Here is a 25,141-nt window from a genome sequence, read left to right on the forward strand (position 1 = left end):
AGCGTGAGGCACTTCTCCGTGGTTTCATGGTGAAGCCCTTCAATGCAGCTGAAACCCACCACAGCGCGCAGGCAATTCAGGCATCAAAAGCAGACCAAAGTGAAGGCTCTGCTGCTCAGGAAGGTGATGGAATTTGCTACAAACATCCAGCTGCTTGGTGGCCTACGGCAAGTCACGTGTTATAACCTCCCCAAACGCACACACAGGTACTGAACACACAGCGCCTGTAATTATCACATGCAGAGAAGTGAGTCCGCTCTCCGTCAAACAGGTGCGGTGCGTGCGCTCAGCCTCGTCCAGCTCTGCGACCCCACGGGCTGTACCCGCCAGGCTCCGCTGTCCGTGGGATTTTCCAGGCAAGAACACTGGAGTGGGCTGCCACTTCCTGCTCCAGGGGGTCTTCCCGATGCAGGGATCGAACCCGCATCTCCTGCGTCTCCTGCTTTGGCAGGTGGATTCTTTACCACAGAGCTGGGAAAGCCCCACCACCCCTCATGTATTGTTTGAAATGTAAAATGGTACAGCTACTCTGGAGAGCAGTTGCGCAGTTTCTCATAAAGGTAAACGATACATTTGCCACACAACCCGGAAATCCCACCCCTCGTATTTACACAACAGAAATGAAAACTCAGGTCCACACAAGACTCGTCCACAAACATTCATAGCAGCTTATCTGAGAATAGCCCCAAACTGGAAACAGCCCAAGTGTTCAACAGGAAATGATTAAAAACACTGCGGCTCATCCAAACAACGGCATGCCGCGCAGAAGCGCAGCGGCCTACCTCGCAGAAGCGCAACGGAACGCAGCGCAGGAGCACAGCGGCATGAGCTCTCGATACACACAACGGCATGGATGAATCCCCGAAGCACTACGACGAGTTAAAGTCAGACACAAAGGCATACACGCTGTCTGATGACACTGCTATACCATTCTAGAAGGAGCAGGTGAATCTACAGCGACCGGAGGCCAACCAGCGGCGGTCTGGGGCAGGGAATCCTCCGGGCGATGGTTCTAGATCCTGGGTGTGGTGGTAATCACAAGGGCGTGTCAGTTACCAAATCTCATCAAGCCATACACCTCACATGGGTGCATTTTACGGTATGTAAGTTAGACCCCAGGAAAGTTCTTTTTTAGGCTGAGACATCACTCCGGAGGTCTGAGAGCTCCCTTCCACGTGCAGTAGAAAGGTCCTGTGTGAAGGGAGTTCAAACACTGGATTCTGGTCCCACTTAGTACTACCACCTGTCAAGGCAATCTCCTCCTCTGAAGAGAGAGAGAGAAATCGAGAGGGAGAGAGCCTTCCCTCCGGCTCTCAGGCTCCTTGCGAGCATTATCTGAAAACGCTTTAGTTGCGGTGAACCGGCCCAGGTGTGGTAAGTAGGATCTGAGTTCCCGATCAGAGTTAGAACCTGTGCCCCCTGCGTTGGGAGCATGGAGACTTATCCACTGGACCACCAGGGAACAAAGATCCAGCCCATGAAAAATAAATAATAAACAAACTTTTTTAAAAAGGAAATGCTTTGTTGACATATATGCACTGTTATGTGTAAGATAGATCACTAGTGGGAAGGTGCTGTGCAGCACATGGAGCTCAGCTCGGTGCTCCGTGATGGCCTGGGGGGTGGGAGGGGGGTTGGGAGGGAGGCTCAGGAGGGAGGGAGATAGGTATGAATACGGCTGATTCAGATGAAACTAACCTGACAGTGTAAAGGAACTCTATTTGAATTTTTTTTAAAGTCAATGCTTTAAAGCAGAATCAGAGCACTGATTGTGCGGCCCCCGTGCCAGCCATCCAGGTGCCCAGCTAAGCCACCTCCACCTCTACCAACACCCCCTCACTGGCCAGTCAGGCCCTGGGCCCACCCGCTGACTTCTCTCAACCCACCCACCCTCTAGTCCCGACAGCCACCTTCACTCCCTGCTCATGACTGCAACAGCTTCAGGATGTTCTCCTCTCCCCTAGTTTTACCCCTTCCATCCCTTCTCTTTCTCAACCCAGAGCCAGCTTTCCAGAACACGAATCTGATTATGTCACCTACCCTAGCCCCATCTCAAGAGCCTTTAGAGCTCTTGAGAGAGACTAGACTCCTCGGTCCAAGACTTAAGACCTTCAGTCATTTGGCCCTCAAAGGACACACGCCAATCAACTTGAACCGCCCACAGCTTCTCGAGTTTGCAGTGTTGCCTGTATGTTCTGGCCCCTCCTACAGGTTGTCCCCTTTGCCTGAAAAGATCACCGGTTCCCAGCCTCATTCCCCACCCTGTTGTTCAGTCGCTCAGTTGTGTCCGACTCTTCGTGACCCCATGGACCACAGCACATCCGGCTTCCCTGTCCTTCACCAACTCCTGGAGTTTACTCAAACCCATGTCCATCGAGTCGGTGATGCCATCCAACCATCTCATCCTCTGTCATCCCCTTCTCCTCCCGCCTTCAATCTTTCCCAGCATCAGGGTCTTTTCCAATAGTCAGTTCTTCACATCAGGTGACCAAAGTATTAGAGTTTCAGCTTCAGCATCAGTCCTTGCAGTGATTATTCAGGATTGATTTCCTTTAGGATGGGCTGGTTGGATCTCCTTGCAGGCTGAGGGACCCTCAGAGCTTCTCCAGCACCCAGCATTCTCCACCTGGCTGACTCCAAATCCAGCTGCAGGTCTCAAACCTCCCTTGACACACACATCTTCCAACAAGGGAAACTTCCACCACATCCCCTACATCACCAGCACTCTAGTCACTTCGTTCTTCATCTGTAAGACGCTGAAGCAATGCAGACCAGTAGGCTAGACCAGTGGTATGGACTGAATGGTGTCCCTTTGAAACCCAAATGCTGAAGCTCCAGCTCCCAGGGTGAGAGTACCGAGGGTAAGGAGGTAACTTAGGTGACACGTTTTGGGGCTTCCCAGGTGGCTCAGCAGTGAAGAATCCACCTGTTAACGAAGGGGTCACGGGAGACATGGGTTCAATGCCTGGGTCAGGAAGTTCCCCTGGAGGAAAAAAAAAAGGCAACCCACTCGAGTATTCTTGCCTGGAAAACTCCATGGACAGAGCAGCCTGCTGAGCTACACTCCTTGAGGTTGCAAAGAATCAGACACGACTGAGGAGGCCGCGACACAAGCAACTAAGTAAACGAGGTCATAAGGGTGGGACTCTATTCCCAGAAGACCAACGTCCTCGGAAGAAGAGCCAGGAAGGGGGTGCACTGTCGCACTCAGGGGTGAAGACGCAGCAGGAAGGTGGCCGTCCACGGGCCAGGAAGAGAGCTCCCACCAGAACCCGGCCCTACGGGCCCCCCAGTCGTGAACCTTCAGCCTCCAGATCTGCAATTAAAAATAAATATCATCTGGAGCACTTTGCCTCAGCTCCGGACACAACAGCGGGGTCCAGTCCACAGTCAGTAAATATGTGTGACGCCGATGAACTGTCATCCTACGGCCCCTAGTGAAGCCGGGAGCAAGCGTGCATAACACAAACGGGACGTTAATCGGATTACGGGTGCAGAGTCAGAGCTGGAAGCGACTCTTCCTCCCTCGAAAACCAACCGGGAGAGCCCTGCCCCACAGGACCGTCCGCTCTGGTGGGTGAGTCCTCTGCCTGCGATGCCCAGCACGGCAGCCACGAGCCACATGCGTCTGCTGAGCGCGTGACGTGTGCCCGGGGTGGCAGAGCAACGGATTTTTACTTTGATTCATGTTTTTTCATACATTTCGTTCATTTGTATTCATATATTTATTTCATTCATTTACTGTCATTCAGTGTTAATTGTTATACTAAACTGCCTCGTGGCTGGTGGCTCCTGTCCTGGACAGTGCAGGGCCAGTCAGGCAAGGGTCATGCCCGAGGCATTACTGTCGCCCTACGGGTCGCAGACTGTGCCAGCTGCTCCTGTTACAAACACCACGGATTCTCACAGGTAGCTTTCGAGTGGTGTCAGTGGCCTGGCACCGAGAAGCTGGTAAGCTGCACGCATAAAAGGGCTAACGAGGCACCGTTCTGCAGGAATTGTGATGCTTTATGGGCCTCCACCTGCGAGGAAACCCGTCGCAGGGCAGGTTCACCCCTCGGTGACCAGAGTTAATTGAAACTTGAAGGCCCAATCAAATTACCCAGAACTGAGGTTTTTGGCAGCTTCCACGCTTCGCGGTGAGTTTCCTGCTGCTTTTCGCCTCCGTCAGCGCAACAAGCGAGGTTGCAAGTTCCAAAATCAGCCACAAAAGCAACGAGCTCTGAGCGAGGGGCAAAAAAAACAGGGCGGACTCTGATCTTCACGTTTTTTTTTAAATGCGTGTGGTCCCCTTCCTAAGGCAGCAGGTGGAAGTGGAGAGCACCCTATCCCCACCTTGGAGAATGTGAGAGTCGGACAAGCATCTTGTCTATGAAAAGAAAGGACATCGAGTGCTCCTCAAAAATCTCCTGTGGCAACCCCACACGGAAGAGGGGTATCTCAGCCCCTCTACACGGTAACACAAGCTTTACGGCAAGAACGTGCTGACTGCTGTTCAGGCCTATTCACCTGGGACCTTGCAGCTTATACGGCACATGAGCTTGGATGCCCAAGAGACCCAGATTCAGCTTCTGCCCTAATCAGTTCCCAGCACCGCGTCTTTAGAAAACTTACTTAACCTCTCTGAATGACCATTTCCTCTTCTGCAAAAAAAAGAAAAAAACAAGTGTACCCACACACCTCCCTAGGTTACAGCGGCAATAAAACCACCAAAGCAGCCCACAAAGACAAGTGTTCCCAGCAACTTAATTCGTAAAAGCCCCAAACTAAGAATGACCCAAATGTCCATCAACAGGTGAAGAGAAAGATACACCGTGGTAAGTCCACACGCTGGAGGAAGAACAGGTGAGCCACCGCCACACCGGACAACATAGATGATCTCAAAATACGCGGAGTGAAAGAACTTCGTTTATAGAAAATTCTAGAAAAATGAAATCAGTGACAGAAAGCATATCGTCAGGGGACAGAGGGCTGGACTCAGGAGGAGGAGGACGCTTGGGGGGCAGTGAAGATGCCCCAACGTCTTGATGAGGTGACGGTTTCCTGGGTCTGGGCATTTTAAGGATATACAGCGTGCTGTGCTGAAGTTACACATCGGTAAAGTTTGAAAAGGGTTTAAAACATGAGATCGGGGGTGAATGGCCCCATTGTAGGAGCTGGTACATAGAAGGCTCCATTACAGAGCAGTGACAGACGACCCCAGGAGACCTTCTGGAAAAGGACCGGGAAACCCCACAGGCTTCCTGGAGCCCAGCTGTCCAGAACGACTGTCTGTCCCGGCCAGAAGGCGTGAACCAGAGGGATGAACAGAAAGGTGGGCAAGGCTTAGTCTCTGCCCTGAAGGAAAGACGAGAGTTTAACGTACGATCGTAAAGACGGTGGGGATGAGCGACAGCCATGCGGAAAACTGACTCTGACGGGACGGCTGTCCAGAAGGAAGGGCTTCAGGGTGGGATGCTGGCAACAGGGGGCGGGGCAGGCCCTGTGCAGAGGGTGGTCTGATGGCGCCAGAACATGGAGGCTGGAGGGGGGAGTCCTGGTGGGGACAACGGGCAAAGCTAAGGGCCCCAGCACGTGGTCCTCCAGAGACAAGGGAGGGGGTCCGCACGGCCTGAGCAGCAGCGGGAGCCCCCTTGTCATCACCCGGGGAACCGGCCAAAGGGCTCAGCGTGGCGGGACTTGAGCTGCACCGCAGGTCCCACCCAGGGGGCAAGGTGCCAATTTACTAAGGGTCCCGACACCCACATCTCTCATCTCAGTATTCCTGAGGAAATAATCAGAAATGCACGCAGAGATTTACGTACAATGCTGCTGATCACAACATTATTTATAATAGCCCAAAGCCCAAAATAACTTAAATGTCCAAAAAGGGGGACCCAAAATAAATTACGGTACCCTGAGTGATTCAAGCTCTTAGGGCCACTGAATCATATTTTAGGAACACATGGGACCACAGGGGGTGCCTCACTGTACAACATTAAGCTGCGCAAAAGCAGGACAAAAATATACACTGAGAATTCGTTCAACGTGATCACTATGCGCCGGGCACTGTGCTAAACGCTGACGATACAGCAGCAGGGAAACAGACACAGCCCTGCTCCTGTTAGAAGGGATCCCGCTTTCCGATGAAGGAAGGCAGAGGACAGACAAGGAAACAGATTACAACGACTGAAACACAGAGCACGCTGATGGCAGGATTCCCCAGGAGGATAAGCAAGAGGGGAAGGGGGTGGGGAGGCGGGGGAGGCAGACATTTTAAACAGGGGGTCAGGGAGGTTTCACAGAGAAGGGGGTTGAGGGTTTGAGCCCAAGGTGTATCTGGGAGGACTTCCAGGCAGAGGCAACAGGCAGCGCAAAGGTCCTGAGGAGACCTGGGGGCTTGCTGAGAAACATCGAGGCCCAAGCGGCAGAACACGCAGGACAGACAGCAGGAGGGTGAGGCGGAGGGAAGCTGGTGCCCCAGGGTCGGGAGTCAGGGCAGGGGCGAGATCCGAGGGCGGCGGTAGAGGGGAGAAGCAGGGAGACCAGCGAGGGTCGTTCCAGGGTTTTCCTAACTTTTTCAATGGACATATGTCCACCTTATAATCAGACAACAAAACGTGATCCAACCGCAGAGAGCCGTGTAGGTGCTGTGCCTGGAGCACAGGGCGGCCTAGAAACAGGCCAGGAGGTCAGGAAGGTAGTTCTGGCGATGAGCCACGAATGAGTGGCTGCAGGGGCCGGGGGTGGGGAGGTGATCACCAAGGAAAGCAAAACGCCACTCCTCTTGGTGATGAAAGGAACAGAACCGCGATGCACAGCACCACAAAAGAGAGAGAAAGAACCCCCTCATCTCAGCACCTAACAATCCGTGTTTACCATCTTGCTATGTTCCCTTTTGGTCTTTTCTCCTGTACACACTCTGGCTTTCCCCTAACCCCTCTACCAGGCTCAGCACGTCGAAAGCACTCAAGTCCTCACTGAGCAAATACTGGCTGATGCAATGCTCCGAATGCTTTTGGGTTCAGCTTTGTTCACACTGCGTCAGCGACATCACAAGCATTTTCGGAAGATGCTTTAAGAGGCTTGGAAACTGTGGGTGAGGAGGGGAAGGCACGGTTCTCAATGAGTGGGGTGTCGGGTCTGGCCGCTGAGGACAAAGGGGGTTGTTCATCAGGGGAACAGCCAGGGGTCGGCTTTGGGGGGCTGTGAGGGGTGCCCAGGCTGCCCCCGCAGAGACGCCCAGCCGCCCACCCTGCCCAGGGCTCAGGGAGCGGCGTCAGCCCCGCGTGGAGGTGGTCAGGCAGCGGCGGGGAGGAGGGGAGTGGGCAGGGAGGCCAGCTGCCCACCTGGAGCCGCACGCGTGCCCCCTGCTGTCCCCCACGGCTGCTGTGCCAGCACCCGCTGCACAGATGCCGGTCCACAGCAGAGCCAGGACTTGAACCCACCCCTCGGAGGGCTCTAGCCACGAATTCCCCTCTCTTATCAGAAGCTTAACACGTTCACAGGGAGGAGAAAGTCAGTCTTCAGAAGTCCATGTCAGCAAGTGCCCGGTTTGGGTTCCCCACTTCAAGGGACCCCCCCACACAAGGAAGAACGCCCTAGTCCCTCTTCCAAAAGCCTGGTTTACGTGCTTCCACCTTGCAGGCACAGCTTGTCGAGTTCCTCCGTGGGGACGAGAGACACCAGGACGGGCCACGTGACTTCCCCGCAGCACCGCCCGTGTCTCCGCAGCCAGCCAGTGCTTGGCAAATGCTCCGGATGAAAACGCTGAGCCTCACTCATCAGCCGCCCCAGGGCCTCTGGGACACAGAGCCTCTGGGATGCGGGGGTGAGGCAGGGCCAAGCACGATGGACAAGGTCGGGGGGAGGTGGGAGGACAGACAGATGGTCACAAGGAGACACGGCCGCGGCCTCCTTCACCTGGCCTGCCGTGAAACGCTCTGCCAGCGGGCAGGCCCATGGGCCGCGTTCAACCCTGCCACGGGTGCCAGTTGGCCCACACCTGGTTTTAATTCGCTACCATTTAAACCAGTTGCTAGTTTGCAGAAAGTGAGAGCTCTCACCTAGACACCTGGCTCCCTGAGAGCAGTCCTTTTTTGACAAACCCGTCAGTCGCCCCCCGCCCTGGCCCCCAGCCCCCCACCCGCAGCCTGTCCCCCAGGCCCCCTGGCCCCCCCAGCCTGTCCCCAGCCCCCAGCCCTCCAGCCTGCCCTCCCGCCCATCCCCCAGGCTCCCCAGCCTGTTCCCAGGCCCCCCAGACCCCCCAGCCCACACTGGGCAGAGCGCCCGGGCTCACCGGCACTCAGCGTGGTGAACTCCAGGAAGCGGTACTCATAGGACACATCTATCTTGGTCTCCACCTGGGGCCTCTTCAACGTCGAGTAGATATTTCCAGGCCGTCGGTCGTCACGTTTCTCCAACTTGTTCAACCTGCACCCCATCTCAGCAGCTGCCGGCAGAAAGGGAGAAAGAGAATGGTCTCTGTTCTGAGATGCTGTCCTTCTACACCGTTGTATGCAAGACCATCACGTCCCGGAAGCAGACATAAAGGACCCCAGGCTGGCTGAAATCCAGAGCAGGATCTAATCTAGGACCTGCACCCCGGAGGCTCCCTGCTCAGGCTGGCTTCTCTCACTGCTAAGACACCCTTGCCAGCCAGCCTGGGGTTCTGAACTGACGCCCCAAACATGCCTGTTTTATATCATTTCTCTCCCCTACCTGAGGAAAACACCACCTCAGAATGCCTGAGCCCCACTGTACTCTGCACACATGATCTTAGAAAAGGAGGTCTAAAAAGCAACGTCCTGCACGACGGTGTCAGCCCATCCGAGGAAAAAGACAAGGCAGCCTGTCTCTCCGCAGCAGTCTCTAAAAGAGGATCCTAAGTTGTTGTTGCAGTTTCCAAAGTCCTTTCCACCCTCAGCAGAAACTATTTAGACATATTTCACATTCAGAAAACGTCTCTCAAAGTAGACGGCGGTGTTTCTACAGGCCTTGTTTAAAAGTCGTTTATTCTCTCTGAGACCAAACCACAAGAACCCAGGGGTTCTTCCAGACTCTGAGAGTCATTTCAGACCAAAGTGAAGACTGGGCGAACACGAGCAGCGGGGCAGCAGAAACTGGAAGCAGAAATCCACGTGTGTTGGAGCGAAGAGCTGCGGCCACGGTTTGGAAGGAAAAGGAAGAAGTGTTGAAACAGAGCGCACTCGAGGGTGGCCCGGGCATCCGGTCTTCCAGGGGCTGAGAAACAGGGCCCGGTCTCTGTTGCTTTAGGCAAAATGCTGTTCGCGAAACGGCTCCGCGTCCACTCCACAGACGCCAGCGGGGACTTCAGTTACCCCTCGTGACCAAGCCTGGCTAATCCATCCCTCCTCCCTGGAGCACCACGGCTGTCCTCAGGGCACGTTTCACATAAACATGAGCTGGTCAAGACTCTGACAAACAGAAATGCGGCGGCCACTTCCTCTCAGAGATAAGAGTCTCCTCGGGCTCAGGCCATTCGGAGGTACCCCGCTTCCTACAGCAACTTGGCCAGCTCCGGAGAAACAAGACGAACCTCACAAAAGCAACTTGGCTGGGGAGGGACGATGGGGCTGACGGAGCAACCACCAGGCGCTACTTGTCAGTAATTTAAAAAAGTCTGGGAGGATGGATGAGAACAGGAAGGCTTACTTATGCCTTAATAAGGGAACATTAGTGTCCAAAGGGCCAGAGCAGACATGATTTATGTGCCATCTGCATGAACTGATTACTTGTAAAATACTCTGCAGTTCTGCTGATATAATAGCTGATATGCACTGAGGCTGCATATTTAACTGCTGGAAAGCAAGCTGACGGGCATCTGCTGGGCCAACGCAGAAGTGGACAGGGAGGCCCCTAAGTGCTGGGGAACAGGTAAGCTGGGGAGATAAGCGCTATCACCACCAGAACAGAACTGGAAATACCCGAAGGCTTACCAGTCACTCACTCAACCTTCCTCCCTACAAAGGCCTGAATGTTTGGGGGCCTCCAAGAAAGTAAGAAAAAAAGGGGGGGCTTCCCAAGTGGTGCTAGTGGTAATAACCTGCTGCCAGTGGAAAAGACGTAAGAGACGTGGGTTCGATCCCTGGGTCGGGAAGAATCCATGGAGGAGGACGCAGCAGCCCACGCCAGTTTTCTTGCCTGGAGGATCCCATGGACGGAGGAGTCTGGTGAGCGAAGGTCCACAGCGTTGCCAAGAGTCAAACATGACTGGAGGGACTTAACACGCGGGCAAGAGGCAAAGAAACCTTTCCTCAAAAGTCTTCCCACTCTTGCCATCCTACTAGGTAAATTCTAGCGCTGGAAACTCCTTCCTTTGAGAACACTCTGCCTCAGCAGCCTCTGAAACCACCATCGCCTTCTCCCTGGGAAGGACACCACACCAAGCTCCTGGTAGACCCTAACACTTCAGTATGATTTAATTTCTTTTCTCCAGGACAGGTTCCTGACAGCAGGGAAAAAAGGAGGAGGGGGTTACTGGGATGAGTCAAGATAGACAAATCTGATACTGGAGGGAAGGGGTGCCAGAAACTATTAGAAAAAGTCCCATTTCACAAGCTGTGAATTTTCGGCTTTAATCACACCATCCAAACTTGAGCCCCCAAGTCCACCCCAAAGGGACTGTGCTTGACTCACAGGACGCGATGAGGCTCTGGGCAAACGCATCGTCCATGTGATGAGACACTGGACCAGCCAGGAGCAGCACTGTATTCAGTGAATCCTCGAGGTCTGCAATTCTAGGCATTCACTTCTCTGGGGGTACTGGCAGCGCCGGTTAAGCAACCGCTTCTAAAGCACTGTTCTCCCTGGGAAGGGAGACCCTGCCAAGCCACCGCCATCAAAAGTGTGCCCTGTGAATCGCTCCTCTCTCGCGGTCGGGCTAAGGCCCTCCCTGGCCGGTTCCCGGCATTGCTGCTTTCCTCCCAGCTCCTTCCCGTGTCCTCCCACTCACCCAACCCCTGTCAAAATAGGAAAGGCTTGGACAGCACCCCACAAATGGCTATTACAGCCCCTACTGTGCTCCAGCAAGTCATGAAACCTGGCTTATGGAAAGGCGGAGAATGAAGGCGTGGCAGTGCCTCCCGTCATCACCCACGTTTGGCAGATTTCACTATTTCCCATGCGTGGTTCCCTCGCGCTGGAACCCCACAGGGAGCTGGGCCAAGGCTGGCTCTGGGCCTCGCAGGGCAGTGAGGCTGGAGGGGGAGGGAGGAGAAGGACAGACCCCGGCCGGATTCAGGCAGATGGGGTCCGCAGGGCTGCATGTGAGGGTCTCAGCCTGAGCGTGTCTCCCTCGGGGCTCAAGGTCTCCAGCAGGACAGAAAGTAAACGGGGTGACTGTTTTCACGTCTGGCCCTTCCGACATTCCTGCATCGAGAGATGGGGCTTCCGTCACCTCCCCTGAATCTGGGCTCGCAACTGCTGGCCACTGCTGCCGTCATTCAGGTGCTCAGTCGGGTCCGACTCTTTGTGATCCCACGGACTGCAGCACGCCAGGCTTCCCTGTCCTTCACTACCTCCCGGAGCCTGCTCAGATTCACGTCCATTCAGTCTGTGATGCCATCCAACCATCTCATCCTCTGTCATCCCCTTCTCCTCCTGCCCTCAATCTTTCCCAGCATCAGAGTCTTTTCCAGTGAGAGCTGTCTTCACATCAGGTGGCCAAAGTACTGGAGCTTCAGCTTCAGTCCTTCCAATGGACAATCAGAGCTGATTTCCTTTAGGGTGGACTGGTTGGATCTCCTTGCAGTCTGCTTGCCAGAGAAAGTGTCAGATGATGCAGTACCAGCTTCTGGACCTGAACCGTAAGAAACTGGGAGCATCCACTGCCCGACTCTTGGGAAACTTGCTCTTGGAACCCGGTCACCATGCCAGGAGGAAGCTCAAGCAGCCCCGAAGAGAGGCCCACGTTGGGAGGAACCGACAGCCAGCAGCACCGACTTGCGTCCCAGGGAGCCACCCTGGAAGGCAAGCCTCTGCCTCAGTCAAGCTGCTGAAACCACGCAGAGCAGAAATGCGCTGTTTCCCCAAGACCTGTCGATCAGCAGATTCCTGAGCAAGATATGCCACTGTGGCTGTCTCAGGCCTCCCAGTTTGGGCATGATGCGTCAGGCCAGAGGTAACCTATACATGAGTCTGGGCCAAACGATCCCGGCCAGCCGCCTCCAGGGCTGAGCGCTGGCCTGCTGTCACGAGCCTGCTTTAGTCACTCATGCCGGGAGGACACCTGGAGTCTCTCCAGTCTGGGTCAATGCTAAAAAAGGGGCTGCAGACACCCGTGGAGACGTTCTTACGTGGACAGCAGCTTTCATTTCTCTAGGTGAGTGGCCACACCGTCGTGGTTATCCAGGTCATCAAGACCTGTTTTGTATAGTCCTTCTGGGTATTCTTGCCACCTCTTCTTAATCTCTTCTGCTTCTGTTAGGTCCATACTATTTCTGTCCTTTATCACGCCCTTCCTTGAATGAGATGTTCCCTTGATGCCTCCACTTTTCTTGAAGAGATCTCTAGTCTTTCCCATCCTATTGTTTTCCTCTATTTCTTTTTCATTGAAAAAGGCCTTCTCATCACTCCTTGCTATTCTCTGAAACTCTGCGTTCAGTTGGGTGAACCTTTCCCTCTCTCCTTTGCCTTTCCTTTCTCTTCTTTCCCCAACTATTTGTAAAGCCTCCTCAGACAACCACTTTGCCTTCTTGTGTGATGGTGTGGTCACTCACCTAGAGCCAGACACCCTGGAATGTGAAGCAAAGCAGGCCTTAGGAAGCATCACTATGAACAAAGCTAATGTAGGTGATGGAATTCCTGCTGAGCTATTTCAAATCCTGAAAGATGATGCTGTAAATATGCCAGCAAATTTAGAAAACTCAGCAGTGGCCAGAGCACCATAAAAGGTCAGTTTTCATTCCAATCCCAAAGAAGGGCAATGCCAAAGAACGTTCCACCTACTGTAGAAACTGCGCTCATCTCACATGCCGTACTGTTGCTTGGTCACTTCAGTCGTGTCCGACTCTGTGAGACCCCATGGGCTGTAAACCGCCAGGCTCCTCGGTCCATGGGGATTCTCCAGGCAAGACTACTGGTGTGGGTTGTCATGCCCTCCTCCAAGGAATCCTCCCAACCCAGGGATCAAACCCAGGTCTCTCGCATTGTAGGTGGATTCTTTACCGTCTGAGCCACAGGGGAAGCCCTGGCACTCTAGAAAGGCAATACTCAGAATCCTTCAAGAGAGGCTTCAGCAGCACACGGAGCGAGAATCTGCAGATGTGCAAGCTGGGCTTCGAAGAGACACAGGAGCCAGAGATCAAACTGACAATACTCCCTGGCTCATAGAAAATGCAAGAGAGTTCCAGAAAAGCGTCTACTTCTGCTTCACTGACCACACTAAGGCCTTTGACTATGTGGATCACAATCAACTATGGAAAATTACTAAAGAGGTGGGAACACCAGACCACCTTACCTGTATGTGGGTCAAGAAGCAAAAGTTAGAACTAGACATGGAACAGTGGACTGGTTCACAACTGGGAAAGGAGTATCTCAAAGCTATATATTGTCACCCTGCTTATTTAACTTCTGTGGAGAGTACATCATGTGAAATGCCAGGCTGGATGAATCACAAGCTGGAATCAAGATTGCCAGGAGAAATATCAAGAACCTCAGATATGCACACGATACCATTCTAATGGCATGAAGAAAACCCATCCAAGAGGTCTTCAAAGGCAGAAGAAAGCAAGCCTTTCCCCACTCCTATGGTGAGACAGCGAGGAAAGAGACAAAATATCCTTCCAGTTCTCTACTAGAAACGGGCTAAATGTCATTAGGAACTGGATGCTGACTGGGGAGGAGACTCAGATAACCACCGGGGGTTCTGAGGCCCAACTGCAAGGACAGGACGTTAGACACTGCAAATGACCCAGAAGCAAAGACCCTCCAACTGGTGACATTCTGGAAAAGCAAGTTCCTCTGAATCAAGCCCAGAAGGAAGTGTGTCTTTGGTGTATATGGGGACCAGCTTCATGCAGGAATTATCAGCTCCATGAGGGAGAGAATTTATGTTCCAAGTTCACCCATTCTTTCACTCAATGCAAACTTATTATAAGCTGCTTTGAGTCCTGCCCTGAATTAGGAAACATAAAAACGGAAAGATCAGGTCATACCCTCGAGGAGACCACAGGTAAAGGAGGAGACAGAAAAGGGATACACGTGCTACAGGGAGGCTGGTGGTTCTAGATGTCTGGGTGGGGTGCAGGGCATTCAGAGGAAATCCACTGTGAAATCAAACTGAGGGCACATCCCCAGAGACCTGGTTCCAGAAAAACCAGATCAGCAACAGCACACGATATCCTGTATCATTTTACTCATTTGTTAAGATTTTTTATGTGAACCATTTCCAAAGCCCTCATCGAATTTGCTACAACACTGATTCCATTTTTATGCCCTGGCTTCCTGGTCACAAGGCGTGTAGGATCCCAGCTTCCCAACGAGGGACTGAACTTGCCTTCCAGCACCGCCCTCACTGGCAGGCGGAGTCTCAACCACTGGACCGCCACAGAAGTTCCACCGTGTCGTTTCAAATGTTTGAAGTGTTTATTTTTAAAGTATTTCTAATTTGTTTTTTAAATATTTACCCAGATGCCCATGAAAGTCGCTCAGTTGTGTCCGACTCTTGGGAGACCCCAAGGACTATACCGTCCATGGAATTCTCCAGGCCCGAATACTGGAGTGGGTAGCCTTTCCCTTCTCCAGGGGATCTTTCCAACCCAGGAAGTGAACCGGGGTCTCCTGCATTGCAGGTGGATTCTTTACCAACTGAGCTATCAGGGAAGCCCAGATGCCCATACAACACTGGAAAACCACTTTGAAAAGGATCACCTTCTGAAAAGATTATTTTTCATCTGGGATTTGAAAAAAAAAAAAACAACTCAGTTTAAAGTTCATTTTTACTACCAACTAGCAGGCATGTATTTAAATAATGGGGGCAATAAATGTAGTTATATTTTCAAATACAAATTAGTTTCATTAAGAGTGAGCTCTCATTTACCACATTTGCTGCTAATCTGAGGCAGACTGTAAAGCTAATTTTAACAACTGCCAACAGCTCATGACAAGTAACCAGAGATGGTGCAATTACAGGCAATGATGCCGGATCAGCTGGCAAACTCATTCTTTATTTCTTCACTCAAATCCTATATTTGAAGACTCGAGCGTGTTTATTACATCATTCAGGCACCCAAAGCAAGAACTGATGATCCAAATTAAGAAGTTTTTACATGATGAGAACATTTCTCTTCACTCAGAAATGTATGAAAATTTGAAAACCCAACCAGCTATTTGGATGGTGTCAAATCTTGATATCCTACAAACAGTCTACGAGAGAAACCCAAGCGTAACTGAAAGGGACCCACGGACAGTGTGCCAGATTTGATGCCAAGGAAAAGAACAATCTGTATGAGAGAGACTGGGTCACAGTGTTTCCAAGAGCCTGTGTGCCTCTGCACATGAAGTCCACACGTTCCTTTTTCTTAACTGACACGACAGGGACCACAACGCTCACAGAACGTTCCTCTGGGTCACGAGGTGATGGGAGACATTCACTTTACAGCTTTTCATAGTTTCCAAGTTCTCCGTGTTGGACGGGCATTCCTTTCCTAGTTGGAGACATCCAGGTGTATCACAGCCAGCCTCCCAGATGGGCCTCAGTAATCCTCCTGCTCACCAGGGAGCACCCCCTGCACTCAATGGGGCTGGGGCTGGCCGCTGCGGCCAGCCAGCGGGATACGGCAGAAGGGCGGGTGTGCCTGGGGGAAGCCCGCTGCCAATTCCGTGTGCTTGCGCTCAGCCACTGAGTCACGTCCGACTCTGCGACCCCACGGACTGTGGCCCGCCAGGCTCCTCTGTCCATGGGATTTCCCAGGCAAGAGTCCTGGAGTGGGGTACCATTTCCTCCTCCAGGGGATCTTCCCAACCCAGGGATCGAACCCACGTCTCCTGCATTGGCAGGTGAGTTTTTTACCACTGAGCCACCTGGGAAGCCCCGCCGTATTGGGAAGGCACTCTCTTAACCGCACGGAGAAGCCCCCGGGCGAACTCACACTGAGCATCGCTCAGCAGCCTTCGGGCCAGCCGGCATCCTGACCACAGCCTCAGGAGAGGGCCCAGGCAGAGCCACCCAGCTCAGCTGCCTCTGGGTTCCTGACTCACAGGAGCCCCGAGAGGCGATAAACGTTCACTGTGTTCCGTTCCCAAGTTTGGGGGTAAAACGCTACACAGCAAAAATATGGGGGGAAAAGATTTTAAAAAAAAGAAAGAAGAGGGGTATTTATCAAAAGAAAATGCCCGGCGGAGACAGATCCAGACTACCTTTCTGCTCTCCAACGAGCGCCCATCACAACCACCCTTAGCTGAAAACGGCCCCCTCCCAAGAGGCCGCCACTCCAAGTGGGGTCCTCAGACCAGCAGTGCCGCCACCCATGGGAACGGCCCACCCAGACCTGCCTGTCCGAGTCCACACTTCCACGTGATTCAGCAACGTCTAAACCACAGGAAAGCTCCCGAGAGCCTGGACCACAGAGGTGGCTCTCCGTCCCGGCTGCCCGCCAGGTCCCTGACAGCTGTTTGGATGTCCAGACATCCAGGCCTTTCGGATGCGCCAACCATCCCTATTTAAGACTCCCGAACTGACAGGAACTGACATCCAGGGTTAAGAAGCACCAGGCTCAGAGGAAACCCCATCTCTTCCCGCTCCTGACCTCTCCAACCTCCCAACACCCAGGCCTCTGGGGCCCTGAGTCTGAAGTGCGTAGCCAGGGGCTGGGAACCGCAGTCTACAGGAGGGTGATCTTGTGGACCTCCTTGGTTTCAGCCCGTTTCTCCTGAACCTCTTAGGATCTCATGTCATCCCTCTCCAGGCTCTCTGCTTTCCTCCCACACAAGTGCACCCCAAATTTCTACCCGAACCTCCTTCGTTCTTCTCTCTTCAAACTGCCTTCATTATTAAGCACTGCAAATACATGGACAAGGATGAAAAAATGAGACATCTCTGCACCTACCATCGCGATTTAACAAATGCTTACTTTTATTTGCTCTCAGCTTTTATTTTTGCAGAAACACTTTTGGGGTGCAGTCTTCATGCCGGCCCCTTTGTCCCCTATCTTCTGCCCTGCTCCTCACGCCTGAACACGCTACATATAATACCCAGAACAATACAGGGAAAAGGCTCTGACGCCTTTCAGGTCATGGCGTGTATGATCCCCAGTGTTTGTGTATGTCTTTTCACAGTACCCCCAGGCTGCGAGGTTTGATTCATTAAGTAGTCAAGTCCAAACAAATTGATTATTATGTCCAAACAACTTAGCAGTCTTTGGAAAGAACAGAATACATAAACCCAAACAAAAAAATCTTTCTGTGCATCTTTCAGGTACCATTATTACGTACTACTGGGAAGTGTGCACTGGGCAACTTCTCAGACCTCAGAATCACACTAGACAGCACCGCCGCCCGCCATCTCCTGTTCCACAATGACCTTAGCAACCACCCCAAACCCAGCTTCTCAAAGATATGACATCATCAAAAGGAAGTGGGGCCCTTTGATGCTGGTACTGTGAACCACCTCCGGCTGGCAATGAAAGAGACATCCAACAAGCTTGCTGCAATGCCTTGGAAGGTCTCAGCACAGAGTCTGGGGCCCTCCAACATAGGACTGGACGTGTCGCTCAAGAAAGTTCCCTGACCGCCTCCTCTCCCCTTAGCTGTCAGGCCCCTCTCCACCTGGCCACTCTTCAACTCCAGCTCATAGTCTCACCCACTCATTCCAACATCTCCCCCTAGAACTTTCTTTCCCTGCACTTCCAGAAGGATACGCCCCAAACAGAACTCAACGTCCTGCCCCCAAAGCCAGCTCTTCCTCCTGGGTTTCTTGTATGGACTTGTCTTTGGACTTGGAGGCTGGCAGTCTGAAATCTACAGAGCGGACCAGGAAGCCAAAGACAGAGGGGATGGAGCGGCACTGAGCCCCCGAGGCTGAAGCCCCACCCTCGGAGATCCCGGTGACATATTCATACTATGGAGACAGGTCTGCTTTTACCGATTCAAATGTTAATCACATCTTTAAAAAATACTGCAGGGCAACACCTAGACCGCTATTTGACCAAACACTGGGGACCACTGTGTAGACACCTTGATACATAAAATAACCATCAAACCCTTCTTCTCTGAGCGCGTAATACACGCAAGGTAATATCACTGTAGCACAGTGCAGGAGACTCGGTTCAATTCCTGGGTCGGGAAGATCCCCTGGAGAAGGGAATGGCAACCCACTCCAGTGTTCTTGCCTGGAGAACCCCAGGGACAGGGGAACCTGGTGGGCTGCTGTCTATGGGGTCGCACAGAGTCAGACACAACTGACGTGACTTAGCAGCAGCAGCAACAGCAGGCATCTAAAAACAACTGTCTGAATGTTAATCCTTATTAGTTGTTATCTAATAATTAGTTGCTATTAGTTGTTATCATGGATATTACTTGTAATCCATGATAAAGATTCCTGTTAACCTGCCGTAATTTGGTGCTTATAAAGTGTCCGAAGAACTGGAAAAGACCCCCAAAGACCTCTCCAAATTAAAGAAGTGTTTAAATAGATAGTCTGATTACTGTACTCTGCATTCTCAAAATTTTATAAGACACAATATGATCACGTTCTCTTAACCAGAGTCTGCGATTAACCTAATTTCTTCTCATTCACCTTTACAGATAAGGTCTATTACAAAAATTTCTCCAAATCTGAGGAATTTGGGAGTTACTCCATAAAACCTGAAGGCTTCCTTAGAAGAATTTCCTTGCGGGTGAAATATGAAGTAGGGAGTTTCAACACACACACGCACACAAACACATCTGCACAAACACACACATATGCACAAATGGAAGCTGATAACCCTTTACAAAGAATAAACACTGCCCATCCACGGGGTCCACCTAGGGAACAACACAGTTTAGGGACAGTTTAGTTTTAAAAGCCAAAGGAGCACGGTCAGTAAAGTGCCTCTGGCTTCCTGGCTGAACGGTGTGGAAACAACCAACGCAGCTTCATAAAGCGGCGTGAGACTTGGTGAGCATCAGACAAGATGCGCACTCATAGCTGATGCTGACTGCCCAGCTCTGGCAGGTCTGGCTTTCCCACTAACACCCGTGGGCTGGTGCCCACTCCTCTGAACCCAGCCTGAGTAGTGGACGCCCCTAAGGGGGACAGCCAGGCCCCCTCCCCATCACCCTGCGCCACCAGCTACAACCTGAGGGCCCTCCAGCACCCCCTACCCCACGGGGGCAGGCTCAACGCTGGAAAACCCCCACACAGCGCCCTCAGGTACCCCAGAGGGTGTCTCCTCCACCTCAGGCCTGGCAGGCAGCCATCACACGTAGAATGTGACCTAATTTTCTAGCTCTTTGGTCCTGGCCCTGCTGAGAACGCTTTTTCTTCGTGAATTCAGCCCAGGTAGGGAGTACGTAACACAAATGCATATTTAAAAGCTGAACTGAATTATTCTTTGGAGAGCAAGGAATTAACAGGGCTTCAAGCCGTGGCCATCCCTTGCCCGCTGTACTGATCTTTTCAGAGAAAGCCTCTTGGTAAAATACACAATGATGATAACGTAAGCCCCTCTAGAGGCCCAGGAGAAAAGGGAAACTCAAATTTATGTCAAAAACTGAATGTGAATGGGAGGAAAGATCACACACACACACACACACACACCTTTAAAAGGTAAACATAAAAGAAACGTCTGGCTAAATTTATCTCTTTGTCAGTGAAAAACAGCCTAAGCTTTAGCCAAGAGTGTTGCCAATTCTTACCCGGAAGGACAAAAGAGAACCGCTCACTGTAGAGCAGCGCCATTGAACCAAACTTTCAGCAAGGCTGGAAATATTCCACTTCTCTGTCCAGAACAGTAGCCAACAACCACATGTGGCTCCAGAGCCCTTGAAAGGCGGCCGGTGAGACTGTGGAACTGCACTTTTAATTTTATTTCACTTTGATTCCTTGATATTCAGATGTAAATAGCCGCCTGTAGACTGCAGCTACAGTACTGGGTGGCTCAGTGAGAGACACTCAAACTAAACAGCTGGCAAAGTCTTTCTTTTCCTACAATAAAATTATAGTCAGATAACTAATAATACCTTAAACTGTCATCAAAACAAGTACCTCCATCCGGGCCCCAGAAAGAAACAGACAAAAGACTTGAGAAAGTGAGTCCAGTGCATCGTTTCTTGCAGCTTCGTCCCCGCTCCAGTTCACATTCTATTCTACAAGGGCCTCCTGCCTTTGGAAACCTATGCTTGCGGACGCGATCGATCTGCATTTGTGAAACCAGAACGTCAGAGTCCCTTCCCTCAATGTCCAGGAAATAGGAAGGAAATGTGAACTCGGGACAAGTTCTTTAACCTCGCTGCGCTTCAGGTGCCTCAGAGCCAAAGTGCAGATAAGATTAGCGCCCACCTCTCATGAGAGTCAGATTCAAAGTGGGCACTTGGCACGGGGTAGCTATAATTAGTATTCTGTTAATAACAATAGTAAAATCTATACTAAGATAGGAACAGTGCTACTTAGAAAGGAAGTTTACAGTTGGCTAAGTTTTCCTAATAGTCTGAACCTGTTTCCCAGGCGGTAGTACAGTGGCCTCCAGTAAAAATAACGCCTTGGGGTCCTGACATCTTGGCGATCCCTGTCAGCCTCCAGAGAGGTAATCTCCCAGACGGGTACCATGAGGGTTATTCACAGCCTCTGCCCTGTGGCAAGCACTGTACTAGGCTGGCAGACGAGGGGAACAGTCCCCAAACATAGTCCAATGTCTCGCAATCTCTTACACGTCCCCTGACCCCACTGATGCACCTTGGTGAGATGTAAAGGCTTCCCCCTGGGGCCCGCGTCAGCAGGACGCCCCACTCCTGCTTCCCAGATCTCGAAGACCAGGTTTCCTTAAAGGCTGAATACGAGAGGGGACCGGAGAGGGAACGGCCCATTTTCTCAGCCGGGACAAGAAGAAGGGTGTTGACAGGCTGCGTTTCTCACTGACAGGCCGAATCTCTCTAACAGAAAAGCGGTGTTCTCAGAGCCTTCAAAAAGTCAAATCTGACCTGTCTCACGGAGCACACAAGATGCCTTTCAACAGCCAGCTGCCCCAGTCAGAGAAATCCAACGGGAATCTCCACCGGATTCCAGGCAGCCAGACCAACACATCAGAAATCCCCCAGGAGTGTCAAAGCAGAACTTCGGTGGAATTCTGCGAGGTTGGAGTGGGGGGGTATTTTTCTTTATATAGAAAGTACTCAATCTTCTTTCACAACCAAGGGGACATTCCCCTATGGAAATCCCTTCTCTGAAGACCTTTAAAAATAAAACATGTGTCTGGTCATGCACAATAATTTAAGAGTGAACCCATTTACCTGAGGAGTCAGGGATTTCCCTTAGCTCCTCCATCTACGAAAACAACACGCTCCAGACTGTCTCGAGTGCTCCCGATTTTCAGCACCTTTGAGCTCAGAAGAACACTGGTCAATCGTATTCTTGACTTTGAGCTAGGGAAATGAGCTGTGGTATCTGGAATCTGACACATGTATTCCTTGCTGATGGGAGTGTAAAATGGTCTAATCATGTTGGAAGAAAGTTTGACAGCTTCTTATAAAGTTCACATACACCTCTTTTATGACCCAGCAATTTCACTCCATTTACCCATGAGGCATAACAGCACATGTCCCTAGGAAGACTCATAAACAAATATTCACAGCAGCTTCATTCCCCAAACCTGGGAATAACTCTTGTGTCCATTAACAGGGGAATACATAAACTGGTATAAACTGATCCTGGATCTTAACTCAGCAATTAAAAAAAAAAAAAGGGACCGAATTACTGGTACATAAAACATGAGTGAATCTCAAAAACATGCTGAGTTAAATAAGCTTTACACAATATTGTGCATTTCTACAATAAATGAAGTTCAAGAACAGGCTAAACTAGCTTTGAGTGATTGTAAAAAAAAAAAAGGGTGGGGGCACAGACTGACTGGGAATGGGGATGAGGGAACTTTCTGGGGGCAAGGGCAACATTCTCTACCTTGATTACAGACGAGGGTTATACAGGCGTAGGCATCTGTCAAAACATTATGCGAATGCTACCCTCAAGATCTGTGCATTTCACTGTATGTAGATAGGTATGTATGTATAAATTTCACCTTAAGAAAGTCATGAACATATACTGAACTCTAACAAAACTTCTAGAGGTGACCTGTACCAATGTTTGTAATTTAATTTAAAATGCATAAAACAGAAAGTTGAACTGACAGATGGACAGAGGATGAACAGATGGACAGACGTATAATAAAGCCAATTCAGTATTGCAAAATTATGGCCTCTAGATACGGGTGTTTGGCTGGCCACTGTTCTTCCAAGTTTTCTATATTTTTTACAAGGAGCTGGGCGTTGGATGAGTCCCTGGATCTTCTCCCTAGCCCACCAACTCAGAGATCTAACAAGACACCCATGCCCACCAAACCAGGGGCCCACATAATTTCAGTTCTGCTGAAAAGTTAAGGCTGGAAGAATGCAAGTAGCTTTACAGGAACTCACATCACTCATGCCAAAGATTTTCTGCCTGTTTCCCTACAGACAAAGCAATTATTTGAATGGAAGCCAAAAATTCCTGCTCCAGAGGGAGAAAAAGAACTCACTGACTTGTATTCCCAATTTATTCTCTTTCGGTTCCTGCACCAGATCAATTAGCTAACTGCACAACACCCCCCCCTTCCATGTGCCCCAGGGTCCAAGCAGCCAAAAGACAAAGAAAAACTAACCCAGCGACAGAGGGATGACGCCCTGCCTCTCAGACCAGAAACCCCACTGAAGGCAAAAGAGGAAGCAAAGCTCCCTCTGAGGTTAAAGTGATTTCACTGAGGTTAGCACACACATGCACCGAAGAGTCCCAGTCAGCTTGCTGCTTTAATCCCTCTGCCGAGTTTGGTGACATCGGGGGTCACTTGAACTTGGTAGGGAATTCAGCCCTGCAGAGGTACCCGGGCATGAGGACATGCGGGGGTGCAGCGCACACCCTCCCCACAGGCGCAGAGGTCACTGACACCACACCCGCCTTCCTTCCTGGCCCGGGCCTCACTTATCCTGAGATGACACCCCATGGCCAGACTGCGCCCAGCATCTGAAAACAGCTGTACCACCAGTTACAAGAAGGGAGTGCTGCTGGAAGCCAGGGCAGTCACTCAAACACAGGGACCCGTGCCAAACTGTTGGGTTTTTTTTTTTAACTTTTTGTTTTGAAAACCCCTAACAAACTCGGTGACACCACCCAGCGTCCCCGGGGACCACCCGCAGCCACACAGGGGAGCCAGGAGACAGCGCCCCCGGGTTACGGCCCCGAGGCCTCCACGCGGCCCTCGGTGCCAAGGCAGCGGCCGTGCAGGTGAAGGGCACCAGCCCCGGGCCCGGGAGGCGGGGTGGGCATGCGCGCCCGCGGGGCTTCCCGAAATAAACGCCGCCGCCGCCACCCTGCCCTGACCCAGGTCCACCCTGGGGCCTAAGAAAGCGGCGAGGACGAGGGAAGAAACCCCCTACGGAAGGCGAGACAGCGGTTTTCGGTGCCGGGAATTCCCGGCGCCCCGAGTCTCAGCGCCTCCGGGGCCGTGCGGCCGTCAGCCCTGCCCCGGGACGGACGCGCCTCGGGGGGCGCACGCACCCCGCCCCAGCTCCCCGCCGCCTCCCCTCCTGAACCCGGATTCCGGGGCCAGCGCCCGCCCGCCCTTCGCGGAGGGCGCCGTGCAGTGTCCCAGACCCACCTGTGGCCTCGAAGCCTCCCCTCCGCTTCCTCCCCCGGCGCCCCCGGGCCGGCGGAGCCCATTACCCCCCACAGACCGCTCTGGGGGTGCCTCTCCTCCTAGCGCGCCAGGGCTGATTTCTTTCTTTCATTTTCAGAAAAGTTGGCCCAAGACTGCCGCGTCCCACGGAGCCGGCCCCCGGCCCCATCCAACCCGAGTCCGGGCGCAGAGGACGAGGGGGCCCCGGCGCGTCCGAGCAGCACGCCCAGGCCCCCGCAACCTGCAGGGAGGCGTCCCGCGCGGGGCTATCCCCGCCCGCCGGGGTCCCCGCGCCGCTGCACCCGCCTCCGCCCCGAGCCCCGCAGGCGCCCACCTACCGCTCGGGGCCAGCCGGCGAGAGGGCGCGCGCAGGGGCTCCCGGAGACAGCGTGTTCCGTCCCGGGAGGAAAGTTTGTGCCATGCAGAGGGGGCGGCGCGGGGGAAGGCGTGGGCGACAGGGGGTGGGCGCGGGGCGGGCTGCGAGGCGGGCCCGCGCGTCCGTCCCCCCTGCGAGCGCTGCGTGCGTCCTGCCCGAGAGCCCGCGGCCGCCGCGCTCCCGCTCGCGGCGCCCAGAGCCCGGCGCGCTCCGCCCGCAGCCCCGACGCGCCCCCGTCGCCGCCGCGCGTCCGCCGCCTATACTTCCTCTTCCTCTGAACTCACGGGCAACAGACGCCGCGCGGCATCTTCGGGGGAGCCGCCGGCGCGCCCCGCGCCCACCGCGCGCTCCCACGCCGCGCCCCCGCGCCGCTGCCCCCACGGCGCCCCCACCACGCCCCGCGCCCCCACCGCGTCCGCCCCGCGCCCCGCGATCCGCGCTCGCCCCGCGCCCCCACCACGCCCCGCGCCCGCCGCGCCCCCGCGCCGCTGCCCCCACGGCGCCCCCACCACGTCCCGCGCCCCCACCGCGTCCGCCCCGCGCCCCGCGCCCGCCGCGCCCCCGCGCCGCTGCCCCCACGGCGCCCCCACCACGTCCCGCGCTCCCACCGCACCCGCCCCGCGCCCCGCGCCCGCCGCGCCCCCGCGCCGCTGCCCCCACGGCGCCCCCACCACGTCCCGCGCTCCCACCGCACCCGCCCCGCGCCCCGCGCCCGCCGCGCCCCCGCGCCGCTGCCCCCACGGCGCCCCCACCACGTCCCGCGCTCCCACCGCACCCGCCCCGCGCCCCGCGCCCGCCGCGCCCCCGCGCCTCTGCCCCCAAGGCGCCCCCACCGCACCCGCCCCGCGCCCCGCGCCCCGCGATCCGCCCTCGCCCCGTGCCCACCGTGCTCCCCGCGAACCTCACCCACTCCGCGCCCCCG

The 25,141-nt window shown here is 53.5% G+C and overlaps 1 protein-coding gene across 1 annotated transcript in view; it reads right to left on the reverse strand.

Annotated features, from left to right (window-relative positions):
* Positions 1–24,301, reverse strand: part of RFTN1 (raftlin, lipid raft linker 1) — a 233,974-nt gene extending 209,673 nt beyond the window's left edge. The window contains exons 1-2 of the mRNA XM_052639301.1: positions 24,182–24,301; positions 8,279–8,431 (exon numbers count right to left, since the gene is read on the reverse strand). Coding sequence (XP_052495261.1) covers positions 8,279–8,423 — 145 coding nt within the window. The 5' untranslated portion in view covers positions 8,424–8,431; positions 24,182–24,301. The remainder of the gene's footprint in view (positions 1–8,278; positions 8,432–24,181) is intronic.
* Positions 24,302–25,141: the final 840 nt, after the last annotated feature.

This window comes from Budorcas taxicolor, chromosome 1 (genome assembly GCF_023091745.1).
Source record: "Budorcas taxicolor isolate Tak-1 chromosome 1, Takin1.1, whole genome shotgun sequence".
Taxonomy (NCBI): Eukaryota; Metazoa; Chordata; class Mammalia; order Artiodactyla; family Bovidae; genus Budorcas; species Budorcas taxicolor.